The sequence below is a fragment of the Staurois parvus genome, unplaced genomic scaffold, assembly GCF_062004578.1.
Source record: "Staurois parvus isolate SC_StPar_1 unplaced genomic scaffold, SC_StPar_1.0 ptg000157l, whole genome shotgun sequence".
Taxonomy (NCBI): domain Eukaryota; kingdom Metazoa; phylum Chordata; class Amphibia; order Anura; family Ranidae; genus Staurois; species Staurois parvus.
The window spans coordinates 3,511,943-3,534,476 of record NW_028317953.1 but is presented as its reverse complement, the minus strand read 5'-3'; the positions used below and the strand labels follow the sequence as shown (position 1 = coordinate 3,534,476).

The 22,534-nt window shown below is 45.7% G+C and overlaps 1 protein-coding gene across 1 annotated transcript in view; it reads right to left on the bottom strand.

Annotated features, from left to right (window-relative positions):
• CDH2 (cadherin 2) overlaps positions 1–22,534 on the bottom strand; it is a 389,823-nt gene that overhangs the window by 10,344 nt on the left and 356,945 nt on the right. Inside the window, exons 14-15 of the mRNA XM_089675699.1 lie at positions 6,118–6,257; positions 3,635–3,799 (exon numbers count right to left, since the gene is read on the bottom strand). Of these exons, the coding sequence (XP_089531825.1) occupies positions 3,635–3,799; positions 6,118–6,257 (305 nt within the window). The remainder of the gene's footprint in view (positions 1–3,634; positions 3,800–6,117; positions 6,258–22,534) is intronic.

The following is a 22,534-nucleotide window of genomic DNA, read 5'->3' as shown; positions in this document are numbered from 1 at the left end:
ACATACATTCCACATTAATAATTAGGCTACCAAAATTAGTGTGTTTTGTAAATTGCCACCAGCATTGCTCCTGTTTCTTCTTGCTGGAAGCTGCCATTTTGCTGAGCCTGTGGCCCTTCCCACTGATCCTTACTCCCATCACTGGGCCCTTTAGTATGGTCCCACAGTGGGAACCTTTCACATGTTCTGCAGTTATTTATTTATTTCAGGTACTTATATAGCGCTGTCGGTTTACGCAGCACTTTACATATATATTGTACATTCACATCAGTCCCTAACCCTCAAGGGGTGTACAATTGGCTCCCTTCCTGCTGTCTTGCCCCCCCAGGGCCTGGTTACAAGTGCGAAGCGACCCTGGTAGTTCTGCCACTGGTGTCAGTAGTTTTTTATTTTTGTTTTTTTAGTTGTTGATTATTTTTTTTATTTTATTGTTTATTATTTTTCCAATTTGTTTAGAAGCCCAGTTGGGGGGCTTTGATGTTTACTATTGTCATTTTGTTATTTATTTTTGTAAATTTTTTCTATTTTTATAGATCCATTGGGGGTTAGCATTGTATTTAATGTATGTATTTATTTTATATCTGTTTGATATTTGCACAGCAGCTAAATTTAAGGAAACTTGGTAGGACAGCACAGCTTGTTTTTTACAGTTTAGGATAGCACAGAACTAACAACAGCTCAAAACCTCAATGTAAAGATTTCAGCACTTCATAAATGGCAGGTTTACAGGTGAAAATCGAAAAATTTGAATATCGTGCAAAAGTTCATTTATTTCAGTAATGCAACTTAAAAGGTGAAACTAATATATGAGATAGACTCATTATATGCAAAGCAAGATAGTTCAAGCCATGATTTGTCATAATTGTGATGATTATGGCTTACAGCTCATGAAAACTCAAATCCAGAATCTCAGAAAATTAGAATATTACATGCAATCAATAAAACAAGGATTGTACATAGAACAATATCGGACCTCTGAAAAGTATAAGCATGCATATGTACTCAGTACTTGGTTTGGGCCCCTTTTGCAGCAATTACTGCCTCAATGCAGCGTGGCATGGAAGCTATCAGTCTGTGGCACTGCTGAGGTGTTATGGAAGACCAGGATGCTTCATTAGTGGCCTTCAGCTCTTCTGCATTGTTCGGTCTCATGTCTCTCATCTTTCTCTTGGCAATGCCCCATAGATTCTCTATTCTCTATGGGATTGCTGGCCAATCAAGCACAGTAATCCCACGGTCATTGAATCAGGTTTTGGTGCTTTTGGCAGTGTGGGCAGGTGCCAAGTCCTGCTGGAAAATAAAGTCAGCACCCCCATAAAGCTCGTCTGCAGAAGGAAGCATAAAGTGCTCCAAAATATCCTGGTAGACGGCTGCGCTGACCCTGGACTTAATGAAGCACAGTGGACCAACACCAGCAGATGACATGGCTCCCCAAATCAACACAGACTGTGTAAACTTCTCACTGGACTTCAAGCATCTTGCAGTGTGTGCCTCTCCATTCTTCCTCCATACTCTGGATCCTTGGTTTCCAAATGAGATGCAAAAGTTGCTCTCATCAGAAAAGAGGACTTTGGACCACTGAGCAACACACCAGGTCTGTTTTTCTTTAGCCCAGGTAAGACGCTTCTGATGTTGTTTGTTTTTCAGGAGCGGCTTGACAAGTGGAATACGACATTTGAAGCCCATGTCCAGGATCCGTCTGTGTGTGGTGGCTCTTGATGCACTGACTCCAGCCTCAGTCCACTCCTTGTGAAAGTCCACAACACTTTTGAATGGCCTTTTCCTGACAATCCTCTCCAGGCTGCGGTCATCCCTGCTGCTTGTGCACCTTTTTCTTCCACACTTTTCCCTTCCACATAACTTTCTATTAATGTGCTTTGATACAGCACTTTGGGAACATTCAACTTCTTTTACAATTACCTTTTGAGGCTTTCCCTCCTTATGAAGGGTGTCAATGATGGCTTTCTGCACAACTGTCAGGTCAGCAGTCTTTCCCATGATTGTGATTCCTACTGAACCAGACTGAGAGACCATTTAAAGGCTCAGGAACCCTTTGCAGGTGTTATGGCTTAATTAGCTGATTAGAGTGGGACACTTTGAGCCTAGAATATTGCACCTTTTCACAATATTCTAATTTTCTGAGATTGTGGATTTGGGGTTTTCATGAGCTGTAAGCCATAATCATCACAATTATCACAAATCACGGCTTGAACTATCTTGCTTTGCATGTAATGAGTCTATCTCATATATTAGTTTCACCTTTTAAGTTGCATTACTGAAATAAATGAACTTTTGCACAATATTCTAATTTTTCGAGTTTCACCTGTATATTCCTTCCTGTCCAGACCACTTTATTCATGTTTCAGATGCTTAGGTTAAGATAACCTCTTGTCAAATATTACCAAAAAAAATCCTTTGTGGCTACTCCTTATACTATACTACCACTGATATTGTTTTGCATTTGTAGTCTTTATATTTGCTTCTGTATTATTACATTTTTTTCTTTGCAGAAGAACTTTCATTTATGAAGAGATTCGGATAAAACACATTGAAAGTTTATGGGTGTTTCTTTAAGAAGTAATAGGAAAAAAAGTAGAAAAATATTCCCTGTTTTTGTGAAACACCTTTACAAAAATAGAACAAATCCAGATATGTAATAGCTTAAGTCTATAAACTATAAGGATATAATGTAAGTGTGCTGTTTGTGTAATGCATTTAGTGGCAGAGCTCATAGATAAAGATTCTTTTTTCAGCTTAGGAGAACTTGTTATAAACCAGATACTGTATTTCTTTTTCACCTGCTGGTGGTGCTGCTCTCCACTGGCTAACAGCATGCGATTCTAGAAGCCACACACCGGTGACTCCCCAAAGCATTTGCATCTCTCTCATAGGTACACACCTGCCATTAAAAGTAATCCCTAGTTCACACTGTCACATCGCTTGTGACTCGCACAGGAATTGCACCATCATTTTGAGCCCATCATTTTGTATGGCTCAAATCGCACAGCATCCGCATAAAAAAGGGTGCAGGCACCTTTTTTTTTTTTTGCTGCACTGGAATTGGATCGCATGGGTGTTCATATCCCTGCAATCCAATTCAGGTAAACCTGCGTTTGGGATGTTGTTAACTTTTAATTGACACCCGCAGCAGACTGCATGAACACAGTGTAATTGCTATGCAGTGCAATGAGGGAAAAGCAGAGATTCCTGTGCATTTTCTGCATCGCATCAGTGTGAACACAGCCTTAAAAGTGACAATAAACTCTGATTTAAAAAAATATTTTCAAGTATGTATTCTTAACACAGAAAAGTTTGATTGTTCCCAGTCTCCTTCAAAAGTCCAAATTCCTTTTTTTTTTACTTCCTATCAGAAGGTGACTTCATTTATTCTCCATGGTCCCAATGCATGCAGAAACATAGCCACCCTATATTCCTTGCTCCTGAGTTGGACCAAGGACTATAATACATTAGAATGCATTAAGGTAAAAAAAACCATCTGCCTTTAGAGCCACTTTAAGTGACAGAGTCTAAAAATATATATGTGTACACTTTCCCTTGATTCATTAAAGGCACATATATCAGTCTCTGGTAAAACATCTAAAATTTAGAAAGAGGAAATCAAAGTTGAACTCACCTCATTAATGAAGTCTCCAATATCACCAGGATGTGGAGCAGCAGACCGAACCGGGTATTGAGGCTCTGCGTGAATGGGCCTTTCATCCATGCGCCGTATCCCTACAGGTTTTATGGAGTCTGGTTCTAATGTGTCAGGCTGTTGCAGCTGGCTTAAATCATAATCCTGCAAAATAAAAGTAAGTTGTTTAAATATGACAAGTAAGAAATAACAAAAACCAAATATCAATGTCCATGTTCTGCCTAAATTACAGAAAACATAAATACTTTTCTAATGAAGCAATTATACACAATTATATTGGGCTTTTATGTAAATTTTATAATATACTATAATCAGGCTTTCAGTGGATGTTCAGTGATTTTGTTATGAACAAGTCACAAATTTGGTATAATGGAAATACTGAAATGCAGTGTTCATGAAAGGTGTCATTATAGGCGATAAAACACCTTGGAAGTTTCTGAAGCAATCAACACCTCAAGAGAAAGAAAGTTAACTAATTTAGTACGTGTGAAATAGAAAGCTGTATTCATAGTTTTCTTATAAGCTATAACATTTACTTTTCCACTTCAAAGTGGGCATCTACATTGAACTAGAGAACGCTTAAGCTGTCATCAGCTTTACTTTAAACTCATCTTAAATTTAATTAAAATTGGTTTTAATTTAAATGTTACCTCATCTTATTTGTAGGAAAATTGCAAGACATTCCCTATAGTTAAAAGGAGTTTGTGTAACAACAAAAACTGTTTAGTTGTGCAGTTATTGCTTGTAACAGATACTTTCAACAGAGACCATGGGGGAGATTTACTAAAACTGGTGCACACAGAATCTGGTGCAGCTGTTCATAGTAACCAATCAGCTTCTAACTTCACTTTGTTCAATTAGGCTTTGGAAATAAAACCTGGACGCTGATTGGTTACTATACACCAGATTTTGTGTGCACCAGTTTTAGTTAATCTCCCCGTATATGTATACATGAATTTAACACAAATGGGCTAGTAGCACCCAAAGTAATGTAACAGTATTTCGGGCCAAAGTTGGGGAAAACAAACAATAGAAGGAAGGAAAATTACTTGTGGTGATGTAAGGGAATCCCCTCCCACAAAATTCACTTCATGGTGCTGTCGATTGTCCTAACAAGTAAGGATAAAGAAAAAGCCAAGTTCTGCTACTGGATATAACATGTGACTTTTAGAAACTAGAACAGCGATCAGCTTTCAGCTCACTATTGTTGAACAGGCTGAAGGCAGTTCTTGCTATCTTTCAAATATACCCTAACTAAAGGAAAAGTACATCAGAAATGAAATGCAGCATGATTGGTAGACAAACCTTTTCTTTTACTAAAGGCAAATAGGCTATTCACTTTGCAAGGTAATTTTCCCTTAGTTTAGTGAATAAGGTGCAGCTTTTTTTACTTCTACTTCTACCAATAGCACTTTTTTTAATTATCCTTTCACGTTATTGAGTAATCTTAGCAAAGTGAATTTTCCGCACATTCACTAAGCTAAGGGAACATTTCCTGCAAAGGTGAAATCTCCCTGCAAAGTGAACAGCTTATTTGCCTTTAGCAACTCACCCCTATACAGGTAGTTCCCGAGCTACAAACATCTGGCTAACATATGACTCACACTTAAGAATGGAGGCAGCGTGATGTCACACTACTCCCAGAAACTGCCTCAGAAACATCTTCCTGCTCACTGTATGCTGCCATCTACTGTCCGGTGGATCTATCAGCAATCCTACATCACTGAATGGCCCGTTAACCCTTCCCTATGCTATCTAAATCTTAAAAATATTTTTTTTGCTGGAATTACACTTAAAAAACATGCCTAACTTACATACAAATTCAACTTAAGAACAAACTTACAGAACCTATCTTGCCTGTATATCATGTTATTGGGGCAAGGTTCTATGACTTTAATATCTTTGGTTTGGGTATATGAGCTAGAATATATCCAAAGTATAGCCTGGTTGAAGAATAAAGCTTTTGTGGTAATCAGCATAGCAGTTCAGATCATGTTATATACCACAACATACTGTATCCAAAGGCTTAAGATGATCAAGCTGTTTATCCCTGGATCAGGACATAATAATTATATGTATGAGTCTAGCAGATACTCTGTCCAGTCATTTACTGGAGAATAATCAATGCTCTACATTGGATTTTTTTCAAGCTGATCACTGTCATTTCAAGGATGGCTCCAAAGTTCCTCGTGCTACATATACCTGTACATTTAGCAGATATGTGCATTAATAGTTATGTATAAGAAACAGCGGTCCAACAGTCATATCATGCTCCCACATAGAATACCTATCTAATGTGTATTACCATCTTGAAACACCATATCTCTACTGGGTGGTTTGGCCCAGTCCTGTTAAAGACACCAGTGCATATATTTCTGAGGAAACTGTAACTGGCGAATAGAGCACACACATTAGTTAAAAGCTTGTTTAAACATTAAAACAGTCAAATAGCTTTTCTTTACCTGATCTTCCTCTCCTCCACCTTCTTCATCATACTTTAATATGTTATCTCTGACGTCATCCTCTGGGTCAATAAGGAGCTGCTTGACTTGCCTCTCCTTGTCCCGGCGCTTCATCCACACCACAAACATTAATACCAACGCTGAAAAACGAAAAGACATTTTTATAATGAGTGAGATATAAAAATGCCTGTAGATAAAATAACTGCTGATTGCAGTATGTGACTAAGGCACCAGCAGATTCATTAGATTTGCAAGAAGACTAATAGTAAAATGACATTTGGCTTGCACCCATAATGGAATTTTCACCCAAATGTTTCCAAATCTTGCGCTAAACATATCTGATTTCTCTTGCAGACAAATTAAGTCAGGCAATTAGTTTAACCAAGGCCTTTAAATATTAATATGCTTTAACTTGAACAAGTAAATCAATTTGCTTTCAACATCAGTTGTACCAACTGTAAAACAAATCTGTAGAACACAAACAAAAGTCAGGAGACTGTATATCATCTGTACTGCGGAGGTTTTACACAACTTATGCCTTGGAAATATAACATGATTTTGTGGAATCAGAGGTGTTTGTCCAGTACACCTCGCCTGCGGCATGTAAGTGCATAGCAAACTGGAAGTACAACCGATGTCTTTTACAAAGCACAAAATACTCAAGCTGTGTCATTATTTCCTAGTGGTCCTATTAAAGTTAATCTTACAGACAACAGTGGCCAGTGACAAAAAACTACTGTCAGTGGAGTTGATTTATTAAAGGCAAATAGGATGTTCACTTTGAAAGGGAAGTCGCACTTTGCAAGGGAATTTTCCCCAGATCTTAGTAAATGTGGTAAAACTTCACTTTGCAAAAGAGTACCCAATCAATTGCAAGAAAAATAAAAAGCAGTATTTTTGCTTGCATCATGATTGGATAATGGAAGGCAGCAGAGCCTCACCTTATTCACTAAGCGCTATGGAAAATGCCTTTGAAAAATGTACAGCCTAGTTGTCTTTAGTAAATCAACAGCAATGTCTATTTAGAAATGCCAGTGCACATATCTCTGGCCTGATGTACAATATGTAATGCACTGTTTTGTAGTTCTTTCAGAGTATAGCTATCTGTGAGAATTTAATTCCAAAGCAAATACTTTTTTGGTTTCTGCTCCAGAAATGGATCGTAACAATGCAATAGATATACATGGAATAAAGGGGTACCAGTACTGCTGCTGTTGTGTAATAGTGATAGTTTGCTACCGTTTTCTAATCATATGTCATTATTCTATAAGGCCTTTAGAATAGATGGAAGAATACATACAGAACAATAGTATCAATTTATATACAAATATTAGTTTAAAATGATATGCATATATGTCCTTGCAAAATATATATATATTTTTTTCTTTAAACATATTGGTTATGTGTAAATGTAGTAACTGACTTCCCACCCAGTGGGGGTTATTTACTAAAGCTGGAGAGTACAAAATAAGGTGCACTTCTGCATAGAAACCAATCAGCTTCCAGGTTTTATTGCCAAAGATGAATTGAACAAGCTAAGGTTAGAAGCTGATTGGCTACTATGTACAGCTGCACCAGATTCTAAGTGCATCAATTTAAGGCTACGTTCACACTAGCGTTGTGTGCAGGCGGCAGAGAGGCATTTGGGAAGCATTTTTACCGCTTCCCAAACGCCTCTGGCAATTCTGCACATTGCAGCACATGGTGCTGTTCTAACAGGAGCGGTAGCATCGCGGCGCGGTGTGGCAAAACAGACGCCTTTGGACGAGTCAGGAGGCGTTGAAGCCTCCTATTATTGTCTATGGTGCAGCTCTGCAAACGCCCGGCGTTTGCGGCGCGGTTGCGATGCGGTTGCGGGGCGTTTGCGTAGCGGTAACACCATTCAAACTTCATTCTAGGCATTTGTGGGGCGTTTTTAATGCCTAGCAACCGCCGCTAAACCACGCATGCGGCATTTGCCGAGCGTTAAAAAATTCTCCGCAAATGCCGGACCAACGCTTGCCAAACACTATAGGGGCATTTGGCAAGCGTTGGTAAAACAGTCAAGTGTGAATGAGCCCTTAGTGAATCTACCCCAATATGTCACGCCTAGATAACAGGGATTGATAGTGGATTCTAGGGATTCACTTACATTATTTATCAATCTTACTGAGTACCAAAATCAAGGTTATTACAGTACATTTTATTTTATTTAATCACAAACTTTTTATTATCCATGAATATTTACTCTCAACCTACTTCCCCTACTAAATCTCCAGACAGCCCTGTATTCAAACAGCAAGCAAAAAAAAGATTTAAACAGAAAATGTATTTTCAGAATAAAATATTAAATAAAGCTCACTTGGTTTGCTGAGTCACAAAGCTAAAGCAATGCTTTTCCCATAACACGACATGCATTGAAAAGATGCCAACTGCACAGTAATCTATGGGGTACTAAGGTAAAATGTAGCATTGTGTAATTATTTATGTGGTTTGCGCATGGTTGCTTATAGAGATGAGCGAAGTATTCAAACATTCGATTCGGCTGATTCGGCGAATTCGAGGAATAAATTTGATTCGATGCGAATATATTCGCTGCGAATTTAACTTATAAAAGGGTGTTTCTAGGCTTCAGAGAGCCTTCATATTAGTGCAGAACACTGTACCTTTAATTTAAATGCCCTTGGAGTCTGCTGGGGAAGAGAAATAATACTGTCAGTCAGTATGACATGCAGATGAGTGCCGTCGATCTTAGAATCACCGCACACTTCACTCATTTGGGCAGTCACGGGGCCAAAACCAGAGTGTGGAGCCACAGTGTGGCGGTGGAGGCAGCAGCAATGGGAGGCCATACAGCACCCTATGACAAAAATGGAACCCACCAGCAGTGTGAGGAGACCTGAAAGTGGCACATGGCAGAGTGTGGCGATGGAGACAGCAGCAATGGGAGGCCGTACAGGGACCCATGAGAGACTCTGGACCTGGCAGCAGCATGAGGAGGCGGTACGGGGGCCCATGGCAGATTACGGGCCTGGCAGCAGCAATGGGAGGCCCGTAATCTGCCAGCACCCTATGACAAAAAATGGAACACACCAGCAGTGTGAGGAGACCTGAAAGTGGCACATGTTTGGGGCATGATTCATGGCGGATTTAGTCAGTTGGGTCAGGAACTGGTGGTTTGAAATCCAGACTAATCCACGCCTGATTCATTTTCACAAACGTGAGTCTCTCCACACTTTGGGTGGACAGTCGTGTCCTCCGCGGAGTTACAATACCTCCTGCCGCACTAAACACGCGCTCCGATGCCACGCTACTGGCCGGGCATGACAGCCTTTCAAGGGCAAATTCAGCTAGTTAGGGCCAAAGGTCAAGTTTCGTTGCCCAGTAGTCAAGGGGATTGTCTACCTCGGTTGGCAGGGTGCTGTCCAAGTAGGCCCAAGCCTGTTGTTTGAGGTCCTGCTCCAGGTCCACCTGATGCTGCTGCTGCTGCTGCTGCGGCTGGTTAGTAGTTTCCTCACTGCGCTGGTGAAGAAAGCTACTCATCATCGACTGCAGACTGAGGCAGCCGCTGCTGGTGGAGCTGCCACTGCTCCTACCACCCCACCCCTCCCCTGCTGCCATGACAGCGGAACGCGAGCGCACAGGGCCCACAGTGTCTGAGGATGGACGTTGGCGCAGAAAGGCAGAGACCAACTGACTACATAGGTGGTTTTTATAGTACGTTATTTTGGCCTCCCTCTCAGCAGGTGTGAAAAAGGCCACCATTTTTGAACGGTAGCGAGGGTCCAACAAGGTGGACAGCCAAAAGTCATCCCTCTGTCTGATGGTTATTATTCGGCTGTCGCTACGCAAGCAACCGAGCATGCTATGGGCCATTTGTGCCAAGGAATGCGAGGGACTCCCTGCCTCCATCTCCACAGCATACTGCCACGGTGCGTCTGGGTCCTCTGTCTCCTCCTCCTCCTCCTCTACCAGATGCTCCTGCTCCTCCACTCCTGTCCACTGAGTGGAAAAACCACCCATTTCACTCAATAATTCCTGAGCACCAATGTCCTCCTCTACCTCCTCCTCTTCTTCCTGTCCTGCCCCCAAAGGGGTCATGTGGCGTTGAGATCTGTGCGCCACGTCTACCGCACCCTGACCAGCCATTGTTAACAGCATTTGTTCCAGGACGTGCAACAGAGGAATGACGTCGTTCATCCCATAGTCCTGCCGACTCACGAATAGCGTGGCCTCCTCAAAGGGCCTGAGCAAACGGCAGGTGTCACCCTATGACAAAAAATGGAACCCACCAGCAGTGTGAGGAGACCTGAAAGTGGCACATGGCAGAGTGTGGCGATGGAGACAGCAGCAATGGGAGGCCGTACAGGGACCCATGAGAGACTCTGGACCTGGCAGCAGCATGAGGAGGCGGTACGGGGGCCCATGGCAGATTACGGGCCTGGCAGCAGCAATGGGAGGCCCGTAATCTGCCAGCAACCTATGACAAAATGGAACACACCAGCAGTGTGAGGAGACCTGAAAGTGGCACATGGCAGAGTGTGGCGATGGAGACAGCAGCAATGGGAGGCCGTACAGGGACCCATGAGAGACTCTGGACCTGGCAGCAGCATGAGGAGGCGGTACGGGGTCCCATGGCAGATTACGGGCCTGGCAGCAGCAATGGGAGGCCCGTAATCTGCCAGCACCCTATGACAAAATGGAACACACCAGCAGTGTGAGGAGACCTGAAATTGGCACATGGCAGAGTGTGGCGATGGAGACAGCAGCAATGGGAGGCCGTACAGGGACCCATGAGACACTCTGGACCTGGCAGCAGCATGAAGAGGCGGTACAGGGGCCCATGGCAGATTACAGGCCTGGCAGCAGCAATGGGAGGCCCGTAATCTGCCAGCACCCTATGACAAAAAATGGAACACACCAGCAGTGTGAGGAGACCTGAAAGTGGCACATGGCAGAGTGTGGCGATGGAGACAGCAGCAATGGGAGGCCGTACAGGGACCCATGAGACACTCTGGACCTGGCAGCAGCATGAGGAGGCGGTACGGGGGCCCATGACAGATTACGGGCCTGGCAGCAGCAATGGGAGGCCCGTAATCTGCCAGCACCCTATGACAAAATGGAACACACCAGCAGTGTGAGGAGACCTGAAAGTGGCACATGGCAGAGTGTGGCGATGGAGACAGCAGCAATGGGAGGCCGTACAGGGACCCATGAGACACTCTGGACCTGGCAGCAGCATGAAGAGGCGGTACAGGGGCCCATGGCAGATTACAGGCCTGGCAGCAGCAATGGGAGGCCCGTAATCTGCCAGCACCTTATGACAAAAAATGGAACACACCAGCAGTGTGAGGAGACCTGAAAGTGGCACATGGCAGAGTGTGGCGATGGAGACAGCAGCAATGGGAGGCCGTACAGGGACCCATGAGAGACTCTGGACCTGGCAGCAGCATGAAGAGGCGGTACAGGGGCCCATGGCAGATTACGGGCCTGGCAGCAGCAATGGGAGGCCCGTAATCTGCCAGCACCCTATGACAAAAAATGGAACACACCAGCAGTGTGAGGAGACCTGAAAGTGGCACATGGCAGAGTGTGGCGATGGAGACAGCAGCAATGGGAGGCCGTACAGGGACCCATGAGACACTGTGGACCTGGCAGCAGCATGAGGAGGCGGTACTGGGGCCCATGGCAGATTACGGGCCTGGCAGCAGCAATGGGAGGCCCGTAATCTGCCAGCACCCTATGACAAAATGGAACACACCAGCAGTGTGAGGAGACCTGAAAGTGGCACATGGCAGAGTGTGGCGATGGAGACAGCAGCAATGGGAGGCCGTACAGGGACCCATGAGAGACTCTGGACCTGGCAGCAGCATGAGGAGGCGGTACGGGGGCCCATGGCAGATTATGGGCCTGGCAGAAGCAATGGGAGGCCCGTAATCTGCCAGCACCCTATGACAAAAAATGGAACACACCAGCAGTGTGAGGAGACCTGAAAGTGGCACATGGCAGAGTGTGGCGATGGAGACAGCAGCAATGGGAGGCCGTACAGGGACCCATGAGACACTGTGGACCTGGCAGCAGCATGAGGAGGCGGTACAGGGGCCCATGGCAGATTACGGGCCTGGCAGCAGCAATGGGAGGCCCGTAATCTGCCAGCACCCTATGACAAAAAATGGAACACACCAGCAGTGTGAGGAGACCTGAAAGTGGCACATGGCAGAGTGTGGCGATGGAGACAGCAGCAATGGGAGGCCGTACAGGGACCCATGAGACACTGTGGACCTGGCAGCAGCATGAGGAGGTGGTACAGGGGCCCATGGCAGATTACGGGCCTGGCAGCAGCAATGGGAGGCCCGTAATCTGCCAGCACCCTATGACAAAAAATGGAACACACCAGCAGTGTGAGGAGACCTGAAAGTGGCACATGTTTGGGGCATGATTCATGGCGGATTTAGTCAGTTGTGTCAGGAACTGGTGGTTTGAAATCCAGACTAATCCACGCCTGATTCATTTTCACAAACGTGAGTCTCTCCACACTTTGGGTGGACAGTCGTGTCCTCCGCGGAGTTACAATACCTCCTGCCGCACTAAACACGCGCTCCGATGCCACGCTACTGGCCGGGCATGACAGCCTTTCAAGGGCAAATTCAGCTACTTGGGGCCAAAGGTCAAGTTTCGTTGCCCAGTAGTCAAGGGGATTGTCTACCTCGGTTGGCAGGGTGCTGTCCAAGTAGGCCCAAGCCTGTTGTTTGAGGTCCTGCTCCAGGTCCACCTGATGCTGCTGCTGCTGCTGCTGCGGCTGGTTAGTAGTTTCCTCACTGCGCTGGTGAAGAAAGCTACTCATCATCGACTGCAGACTGAGGCAGCCGCTGCTGGTGGAGCTGCCACTGCTCCTACCACCCCACCCCTCCCTTGCTGCCATGGCAGCGGAACGCGAGCGCACAGGGCCCACAGTGTCTGAGGATGGACGTTGGCGCAGAAAGGCAGAGACCAACTGACTACATAGGTGGTTTTTATAGTACGTTATTTTGGCCTCCCTCTCAGCAGGTGTGAAAAAGGCCACCATTTTTGAACGGTAGCGAGGGTCCAACAAGGTGGACAGCCAAAAGTCATCCCTCTGTCTGATGGTTATTATTCGGCTGTCGCTACGCAAGCAACCGAGCATGCTATGGGCCATTTGTGCCAAGGAATGCGAGGGACTCCCTGCCTCCATCTCCACAGCATACTGCCACGGTGCGTCTGGGTCCTCTGTCTCCTCCTCCTCCTCCTCTACCAGATGCTCCTGCTCCTCCACTCCTGTCCACTGAGTGGAAAAACCACCCATTTCACTCAATAATTCCTGAGCACCAATGTCCTCCTCTACCTCCTCCTCTTCTTCCTGTCCTGCCCCCAAAGGGGTCATGTGGCGTTGAGATCTGTGCGCCACGTCTACCGCACCCTGACCAGCCATTGTTAACAGCATTTGTTCCAGGACGTGCAACAGAGGAATGACGTCGTTCATCCCATAGTCCTGCCGACTCACGAATAGCGTGGCCTCCTCAAAGGGCCTGAGCAAGCGGCAGGTGTCACGCATGAGCTGCCAATGGCTGACATCGAAGTTACACAGGGGAGTACCTTTATCCGCTTGTAACATCAGGAAATCGGTGATGGCCTTTCGCTGTTCGTAAAGGCGGTCTAACATGTGTAGGGTTGAATTCCACCTTGTTGCAACGTCGCAGATCAGGCGATGCTGTGGAATTCCATTCTGCCGCTGCAGCTCAAGGAGGGTGTGCTTTGCGGTGTAGGAATGGCTGAAATGCATGCAAAGTTTACGTGACATTTTAAGGATGTCTTGCAGTGGGATGGTGGATTTTAGGAACCGCTTGACAACCAGATTGAACACGTGAGCCATGCATGGCGCATGGCACAACCTTCCTTGACGCAGAGCAGACACCATGTTCTTTCCGTTGTCGGTCAACATGGTTCCGATTTTCAGTTTGCGCGGAGACAGCCATCTGTCGATTTCTCTGTTCATTACACTCAGAAGTTCCTCCCCTGTGTGACTACGTTCGCCAAGGCATACCAGGTGCAGCACAGCGTGACACCGTTGCGCCCTGCACATGTGATATGCCGGTCGGGTAATGGGACTTGGCACGGGGGTGGCGACTGAGGACACGAAGGAAGAAGAGGTGGTAGAGGCGGACATCTTTTGTGGACCAAGGACGTGCAAACGTGGAGGCAAAAGCGGCGTGACCTGTCCAAGTTGCTGGTGCGGCTGTGACGGCACCACGTTCACCCAGTGGGCCGTAAATGACATGTACTGTCCCTGACCGTAGTTACAGCTCCACACGTCGGCGCTGCCGTGCACTTTGGCAGAGACCGACATGCTCAAAGACTGGCCCACCATCTCTTCTACATGTGAATGCAGGGCTGGCACTGCCTTTTTGGCAAAGAAATGACGGCTTGGCACTCTCCACCGCGGCGCGGCACAAGCCATAATTTCTCGGAAAGGTGCTGAGTCCACCACTTGGAAAGGGAGGGACTGCAGCACCAGCAACTTGGACAGGAGGACGTTCAGCTTTTGCACCGTCGGGTGCGTGCTCGCAAACTGTTGTCTCTTGGAAACGGATTCCAAGAAAGACTGCTGACGGAATCCGTGAAGAGGAGTAGCAGGAGAAGGAGCATCTGAACGAGCGGAAGATGGCAACGAGCGACAACTCCCCTCAGCAGAGGTGTTGGAGCCTTGACTGGCTGATAGAGGGCGATTGACGTCGGGTGACGGAGCAAGTAACGGAGCGGGTGATGGAGCGGGGGCTGGGGCGGGCAGAACCGCCGTATCTTTATCACGGTTTTCCCAGGCCACCAAATGGCGACGCTGCATATGCTGCCGCAACGCTGTAGTCCCAACATGGGCCCCCTGGCCACGCTTGACTTTCTGGCCACATAGTCGACATACGGCTACGTTTACTTCCTCGGGCGGCTTGACAAAAAATTGCCACACCGCCGAGTAGGAAACTTTCCCCCCATACTCCTCACTGGCTGACTGCTGCTTCCTCCGTGCACACCGGCACCACTACTGACCGTGGTGGTAGGCTGCAGTGGAGCTGGTGCTGTACTCCGTGGCCGTTTGCCTCCACTGACACTGCTGCGACCCTGCTGCCTCCTGGGCAACCCACCGACTGTTTTGCTCGCTGCCAAGCTGCCACCCTCTTCTCCTGATGATGCGGAAGCAATAGCCTGATGACGACGAGGCTGCCAAGTGCGATCAGCCTCATCATCATCAATTAGGGTCTCCGCCTCACTACTAGCCCCATCGGCTGCGTGTGGGTCAGGAGACAGACCTGTCTCTAGACCGGCTACCGAGCCACTCTCCTCGCCACTACTTCTTCGCCTGGCTGCTGAAGAGGCGGATGTCTCCCCCCGTTCCTGACCGCCCTCTGTTAGCTCTTCCTCACTGTACAGTGGGGCTGAGCCCACAGCATGCGATACTTCGCTTGGTGAGGGAACACCAAAGGACAGGGGCAGGTAGAGGACACGTGATTTCAGTGGGCTTGCTCCCGGGCCATGCCAACTAACGGTTGTGTCTGACGTACCCACCGACCGTTGGCTGTAGGTGTCAGAGGTGACCTGGGAAGAGGAAGACGACCGAGCCAACCAATTGATGACGGCAGGGTTGTCGGTGGAGACACGACCGCTGGATGACACCGGGAGCACTGGCCTCTGGCTGCGAATAGTGCTGCCTCGACCCCTTCCTCTGCTGCCACGTCTGCTCACTCCTAAAACATTGCCTCCTCTGCCACTCCTCTGCATGTTGTCTGACATACTCTTTAATTAAACGATTCTGTGTCCCTGAGTAACAATTCTGTGTCTGTCCCTGAGTAACAATTCTGTGTCCCTGAGTAACGTTTCTGTGGCCCTAAGTAACAGTTCTGTGGCCCTCAGTAACAATTCTGTGTCCCTCAGTAACAATTCTGTGTCCCTCAGTAACAATTCTGTGTCTGTCCCTGAGTAACAATTCTGTGTCCCTGAGTAACGTTTCTCTGGCCCTAAGTAACAGTTCTGTGGCCCTCAGTAACAATTATGTGTCCCTCAGTAACAATTCTGTGTCCCTCAGTAACAATTCTGTGTCTGTCCCTGAGTAACAATTCTGTGTCTGTCCCTGAGTAACAATTCTGTGTCCCTGAGTAACAATTCTGTGTCCCTCAGTAACAATTCTGTGTCCCTGAGTAACAATTCTGTGTCCCTGAGTAACAATTCTGTGTCCCTCAGTAACAATTCTGTGTCCCTGAGTAACAATTCTGTGTCTGTCCCTGAGTAACAATTCTGTGTCCCTAAGTAACGTTTCTGTGGCCCTAAGTAATGGTTCTGTGGCCCTCAGTAACAAATCTGTGTCCCTCAGTAACAATTCTGTGTCTGTCCCTGAGTAACAATTCTGTGTCCCTAAGTAACGTTTCTGTGTCCCTAAGTAACGTTTCTGTGGCCCTAAGTAACGATTCTGTGGCCCTAAGTAACGATTCTGTGGCCCTAAGTAACGTTTCTGTAGCCCTAAGTAACGTTTCTGTAGCCCTAAGTAACGTTTCTGTGGCCCTAAGTAACAGTTCTGTGGCCCTCAGTAACAATTCTGTGTCCCTCAGTAACAATTCTGTGTCTGTCCCTGAGTAACAATTCTGTGTCCCTGAGTAACGTTTCTCTGGCCCTAAGTAACAATTCTGTGTCCCTAAGTAACGTTTCTGTGTCCCTAAGTAACGTTTCTGTGGCCCTAAGTAACGATTCTGTGGCCCTAAGTAACGATTCTGTGGCCCTAAGTAACGTTTCTGTAGCCCTAAGTAACGTTTCTGTGGCCCTAAGTAACGTTTCTGTGGCCCTAAGTAACAGTTCTGTGGCCCTCAGTAACAGTTCTGTGGCCCTCAGTAACAATTCTGTGTCCCTCAGTAACAATTCTGTGTCTGTCCCTGAGTAACAATTCTGTGTCCCTAAGTAACGTTTCTGTGGCCCTAAGTAATGGTTCTGTGGCCCTCAATAACAATTCTGTGTCCCTCAGTAACAATTCTGTGTCCCTCAGTAACAATTCTGTGTCTGTCCCTGAGTAACAATTCTGTGTCCCTGAGTAACGTTTCTCTGGCCCTAAGTAACAGTTCTGTGGCCCTCAGTAACAATTCTGTGTCCCTCAGTAACAATTCTGTGTCTGTCCCTGAGTAACAATTCTGTGTCCCTGAGTAACAATTCTGTGTCCCTCAGTAACAATTCTGTGTCCCTCAGTAACAATTCTGTGTCCCTGAGTAACAATTCTGTGTCCCTCAGTAACAATTCTGTGTCCCTGAGTAACAATTCTGTGTCCCTGAGTAACAATTCTGTGTCCCTGAGTAACAATTCTGTGTCTGTCCCTGAGTAACAATTCTGTGTCCCTAAGTAACGTTTCTGTGGCCCTAAGTAACGGTTCTGTGGCCCTCAGTAACAAATCTGTGTCCCTCAGTAACAATTCTGTGTCTGTCCCTGAGTAACAATTCTGTGTCCCTAAGTAACGTTTCTGTGTCCCTAAGTAACGTTTCTGTGGCCCTAAGTAACGATTCTGTGTCCCTAAGTAACGATTCTGTGGCCCTAAGTAACGTTTCTGTAGCCCTAAGTAACGTTTCTGTGGCCCTAAGTAACATTTCTGTGGCCCTAAGTAACAGTTCTGTGGCCCTCAGTAACAGTTCTGTGGCCCTCAGTAACAATTCTGTGTTCCTCAGTAACAATTCTGTGTCTGTCCCTGAGTAACAATTCTGTGTCCCTAAGTAACGTTTCTGTGGCCCTAAGTAACGGTTCTGTGGCCCTCAGTAACAATTCTGTGTCCCTCAGTAACAATTCTCTGTCTGTCCCTAAGTAACAATTCTGTGGCCCTAAGTAATGGTTCTGTGGCCCTCAGTAACAATTCTGTGTCCCTCAGTAACAATTCTGTGTCTGTCCCTAAGTAATGATTCTGTGGCCCTCAGTAACAATTCTGTATCCCTCAGTAACAATTCTGTCTGTCCCTGAGTAACAATTCTGTGTCCCTAAGTAACGTTTCTGTGGCCCTAACTAACGATTCTGTGGCCCTAAGTAACGTTTCTGTGGCCCTATGTAACGTTTCTATGGCCCTAAGTAACGATTCTGTGGCCCTAAGTAACGTTTCTGTGGCCCTAAGTAACGTTTCTGTGGCCCTCAGTAACAAATCTGTGTCCCTCAGTAACAATTCTGTGTCTGTCCCTAAGTAACAATTCTGTGGCCCTAAGTAACTTTTCTGTGGCCCTAAGTAACGGTTCTGTGTCCCTCAGTAACAATTCTGTATCCCTCAGTAACAATTCTGTGTCTGTCCCTGAGTAACAATTCTGTGGCCCTAAGTAACGTTTCTGTGGCCCTAAGTAACGATTCTGTGGCCCTAAGTAACGTTTCTGTGGCCCTAAGTAACGTTTCAGTGGCCCTCAGTAACAAATCTGTGTCCCTCAGTAACAATTCTGTGTCTGTCCCTAAGTAACAATTCTGTGGCCCTAAGTAACGTTTCTGTGGCCCTAAGTAACGTTTCTGTGGCCCTCAGTAACAAATCTGTGTCCCTCAGTAACAATTCTGTGTCTGTCCCTAAGTAACAATTCTGTGGCCCTAAGTAACGTTTCTGTGGCCCTAAGTAACGGTTCTGTGGCCCTCAGTAACAATTCTGTGTCCCTCAATAACAATTCTGTGTCTGTCCCTAAGTAACAATTCTGTGGCCCTAAGTAACGTTTCTGTGGCCCTAAGTAACGTTTCTGTGGCCCTAAGTAACGATTCTGTGGCCCTCAGTAACAAATCTGTGTCCCTCAGTAACAATTCTGTGTCTGTCCCTAAGTAACAATTCTGTGGCCCTAAGTAACGATTCTGTGGCCCTCAGTAACAAATCTGTGTCCCTCAGTAACAATTCTGTGTCTGTCCCTAAGTAACAATTCTGTGGCCCTAAGTAACGTTTCTGTGGCCCTAAGTAACGATCATGTGGCCCTCAGTAACAATTCTGTATCCCTCAGTAACAATTCTGACTTTCCCTGAGTAACAATTCTGTGTCCCTAAGTAACGTTTCTGTGGCCCTAAGTAACGATTCTGTGGCCCTAAGTAACGTTTCTGTGGCCCTAAGTAACGTTTCTGTGGCCCTCAGTAACAATTCTGTGTCCCTCAATAACAATTCTGTGTCTGTCCCTAAGTAACAATTCTGTGGCCCTAAGTAACGTTTCTGTGGCCCTAAGTAACGATTCTGTGGCCCTCAGTAACAAATCTGTGTCCCTCAGTAACAATTCTGTGTCTGTCCCTAAGTAACAATTCTGTGGCCCTAAGTAACGTTTCTGTGGCCCTAAGTAACGATTCTGTGGCCCTCAGTAACAATTCTGTATCCCTCAGTAACAATTCTGTCTGTCCCTGAGTAACAATTCTGTGTCCCTAAGTAACGTTTCTGTGGCCCTAACTAACGATTCTGTGGCCCTAAGTAACGTTTCTATGGCCCTAAGTAACGTTTCTGTGGCCCTATGTAACGTTTCTATGGCCCTAAGTAATGATTCTGTGGCCCTAACTAACGTTTCTGTGTCCCTAAGTAACGTTTCTCTGTCCCTAACTCTCTCCCTGCATACAGCCAGGTCTGCCTCTGTTGAATGACTGGAGGCAAATGGAGAATTCTAAAATGGCCGCCATTTATAGCTCGACCATTACACTGTGCTGGCTGGCTGGCTGCTGATTGGCTAATGCGATCACATGTCATGAATGAATGCATTATGGGTCAGCGCGCCTTGTCTGCGCGCCTTCCCAGACATCCCCGCTCCGTCGCCGCACATGTCGCCGCCATTTTAGGAAAAATTTCGATTCGCGCATCCGAAGTCTGCTTATTTTCGGATTCGACGCGAATCGAAATTTTCCTAATATTCGAAACGAATTCCACTTCGCCTACTTCGATTCGCTCATCTCTAGATATAACCAGCACAGTCCAATGTATAGACAAGGCACAATGCCTCGTTTCTTATGCTTTCAGTTCACACCACAGCAGCAAGTGTTCTTTTTAGCACAACAGGTGGTGATGCGCACAGCCCTGCTGTAGTAAATAGAATTGCATTACAGTCACGTGTAACATTCTATTAAAGTTCTGTGGAAAAAGTAAACTGTGTGATGCACTGGGATTGGCGCATCGGCACTGCATCTCAGAACACACCAGCAGCGGTGTTTTTAGCATGGCTCGCTGGTGTGAACAAGGCCTAACAGTAAACACAAATCACCATTTTTTTTAAGCAGGCCTCTAGAATACCTGAATTAATACAGAAATAACATTATTATTTATCAATCTGGAGAGCAAGACCGATATATATCTTTTAATGTGCAAAAACTTCTTTTTTTTGTCTGAGAAAACTTTTTGAGGGGAAAAATTAAACAAGAATAAATAATTTTCAAAATAATAAATGATCAAGCCCAGCACTGCCAGTAGTAGAACTCTTACCAATGACTGAAAAGAAGATAAAGTTTATTTCTGCACTAAATAACACAAACATAATACGTATGCAAGTTAAATCTGAAAGGGAGTAGTGCATCTCAGTGAGAGAGATAGAAGGGATAACGTATTGGAAGACTACCATTTCAAGATCTACTTATAAGTAACTAGCTAATGCAGTTCTAAAGGTAATTTTGTATCCTAAACTAAGAAAAAAGTTATACTTACCTGCTCTGTGCAATGGTATTGCACAGAGCAGTCCCTTACCTCCTCTTCTGGGGTCACGCGTAGGTGCACTCTCAAGCTAGGCTCTTTGCATCCATAGACACACATAGTGCGGCTTGACCATGCCCCCTGCTCCCTCCTCACAGGATTTAACTGACAGCAGTAGGAGCTAATGGCTACTGCTGCTTTCAGTGTGTTCTGTGAAAAGAGAGAGCAGCGCTACTGCAGATGGAAACAGTGCTGGATCGAGAGAGGACTCATGACAGTGTTTAGGGAGGGGTGGGGTGGGGGGAATAAATAGTGGATCATTTTTTACCATAACACAGGGAATGGATTATGGGATGAAAAAGTTTTGACTTAAGAACCACTTTAAGCAGTTGAGCACTAACGAATGCTCCCTGAAAACTACCAAACAAGCCTTCAATATTGTGTCACAAATGTTATGAGCAGCACATTAGGATAGCTAGACACCATTTTTTCTTCTTCCAGTTATAGAAATTTTAGTGTGCTTTGACATTGCCATGTCTGAGTGTTACTCTAGCTTTATGTGCTGTCACCATAGGATAATTGTCAAATTAAATTGGTAGTAAACCGTTTTTTTTTTTTATTTTACCTACAGGTAAGCTAATAATAAAGCTTACCTGTAAGTAAAATGAATATCTCCTAAATGTGCACTGTTTAGGAGATATTCTCTCTTTTTTAAAGAAGGCACATGCACTCTGAAGGAACATTATACCCGTGCCGTTCCTTCACAGCTGTGTACCGTGGCCTGGGACTCCCGCGCACCAGGTGCGGGAGTAACGTCATCGCGGCCTGGCATGTCAGATGGCCGGAGCTCGCGAAACCAGAAGGAAGACCAGGTGAACATGGAGGCCTCTGCAGCGGTAAGGTAAGTTTTACATAATGGCTTAGTATGTGATGCATACTAGCACGTTTTGGCATTACCTTGCAGGGGATTTTTTCTTTCCTGCGGTTTACTACCACTTTAAAGCTGAACTCCCGGCAAACCGTTAAGTACACAGATTAAATACATGTAAGAGGGCTGGTTGTTTTACTTGCCAAAGGGTTTGTATTTCTGTCCACCTATTCTGAGATCTACAAAGCCCCATCCCACAGCACAGCCAGATGGATGAGACCACTTACCATTAAGAAATGCAGTAGTGTCCTCTTCCACTCTACTGACTGAACAGTAAAGAAGCAGCACTCTCAATAGGCTTTCATATCTGCCCCTCCCTCTCCCAGAGTTGCTGTACAGGGGATGTCAAGAAGCTGATACCAAATAAAATTTAAAAATACACTATATTGCCAAAAGTATTAGGACACCTGCCTTTACACGCACATAAATTTTAATTGCATCCCAGTCTTAGTCCATAGTGTTCAATATTGAGTTGACCCACCCTTTGCAGCTATAACAGCTTCAACTCTTCTGGGAAGGCTGTCCACAAGGTTTAGGAGTGTGTCTATGGGAATGTTTGACCATTCTTCCAGAAGTGCATTTGTAAGGTCAGGAGCTGATATTGGATGAGAAGGTCTGGCTTGCAGTCTCTGCTCTAATTCATTCAAAAGATGTTCTATTGGGTTGAGGTTAGGAATCTGTGCAAGCCAGTCAAGTTCCTCCACCCCAAACACGCACATCCATGTCTTTATGGACCTTGCTTTGTGCACTGGTGCGCAGTCATGCTGGAAAAGGAAAGGGCCATCCCCAAACTATTCCCACAAAGTTGGGAGCATGAAATTGTCCAAAATGTCTTGGTATGCTGACGCCTTAAGAGTTCCCTTTACTGG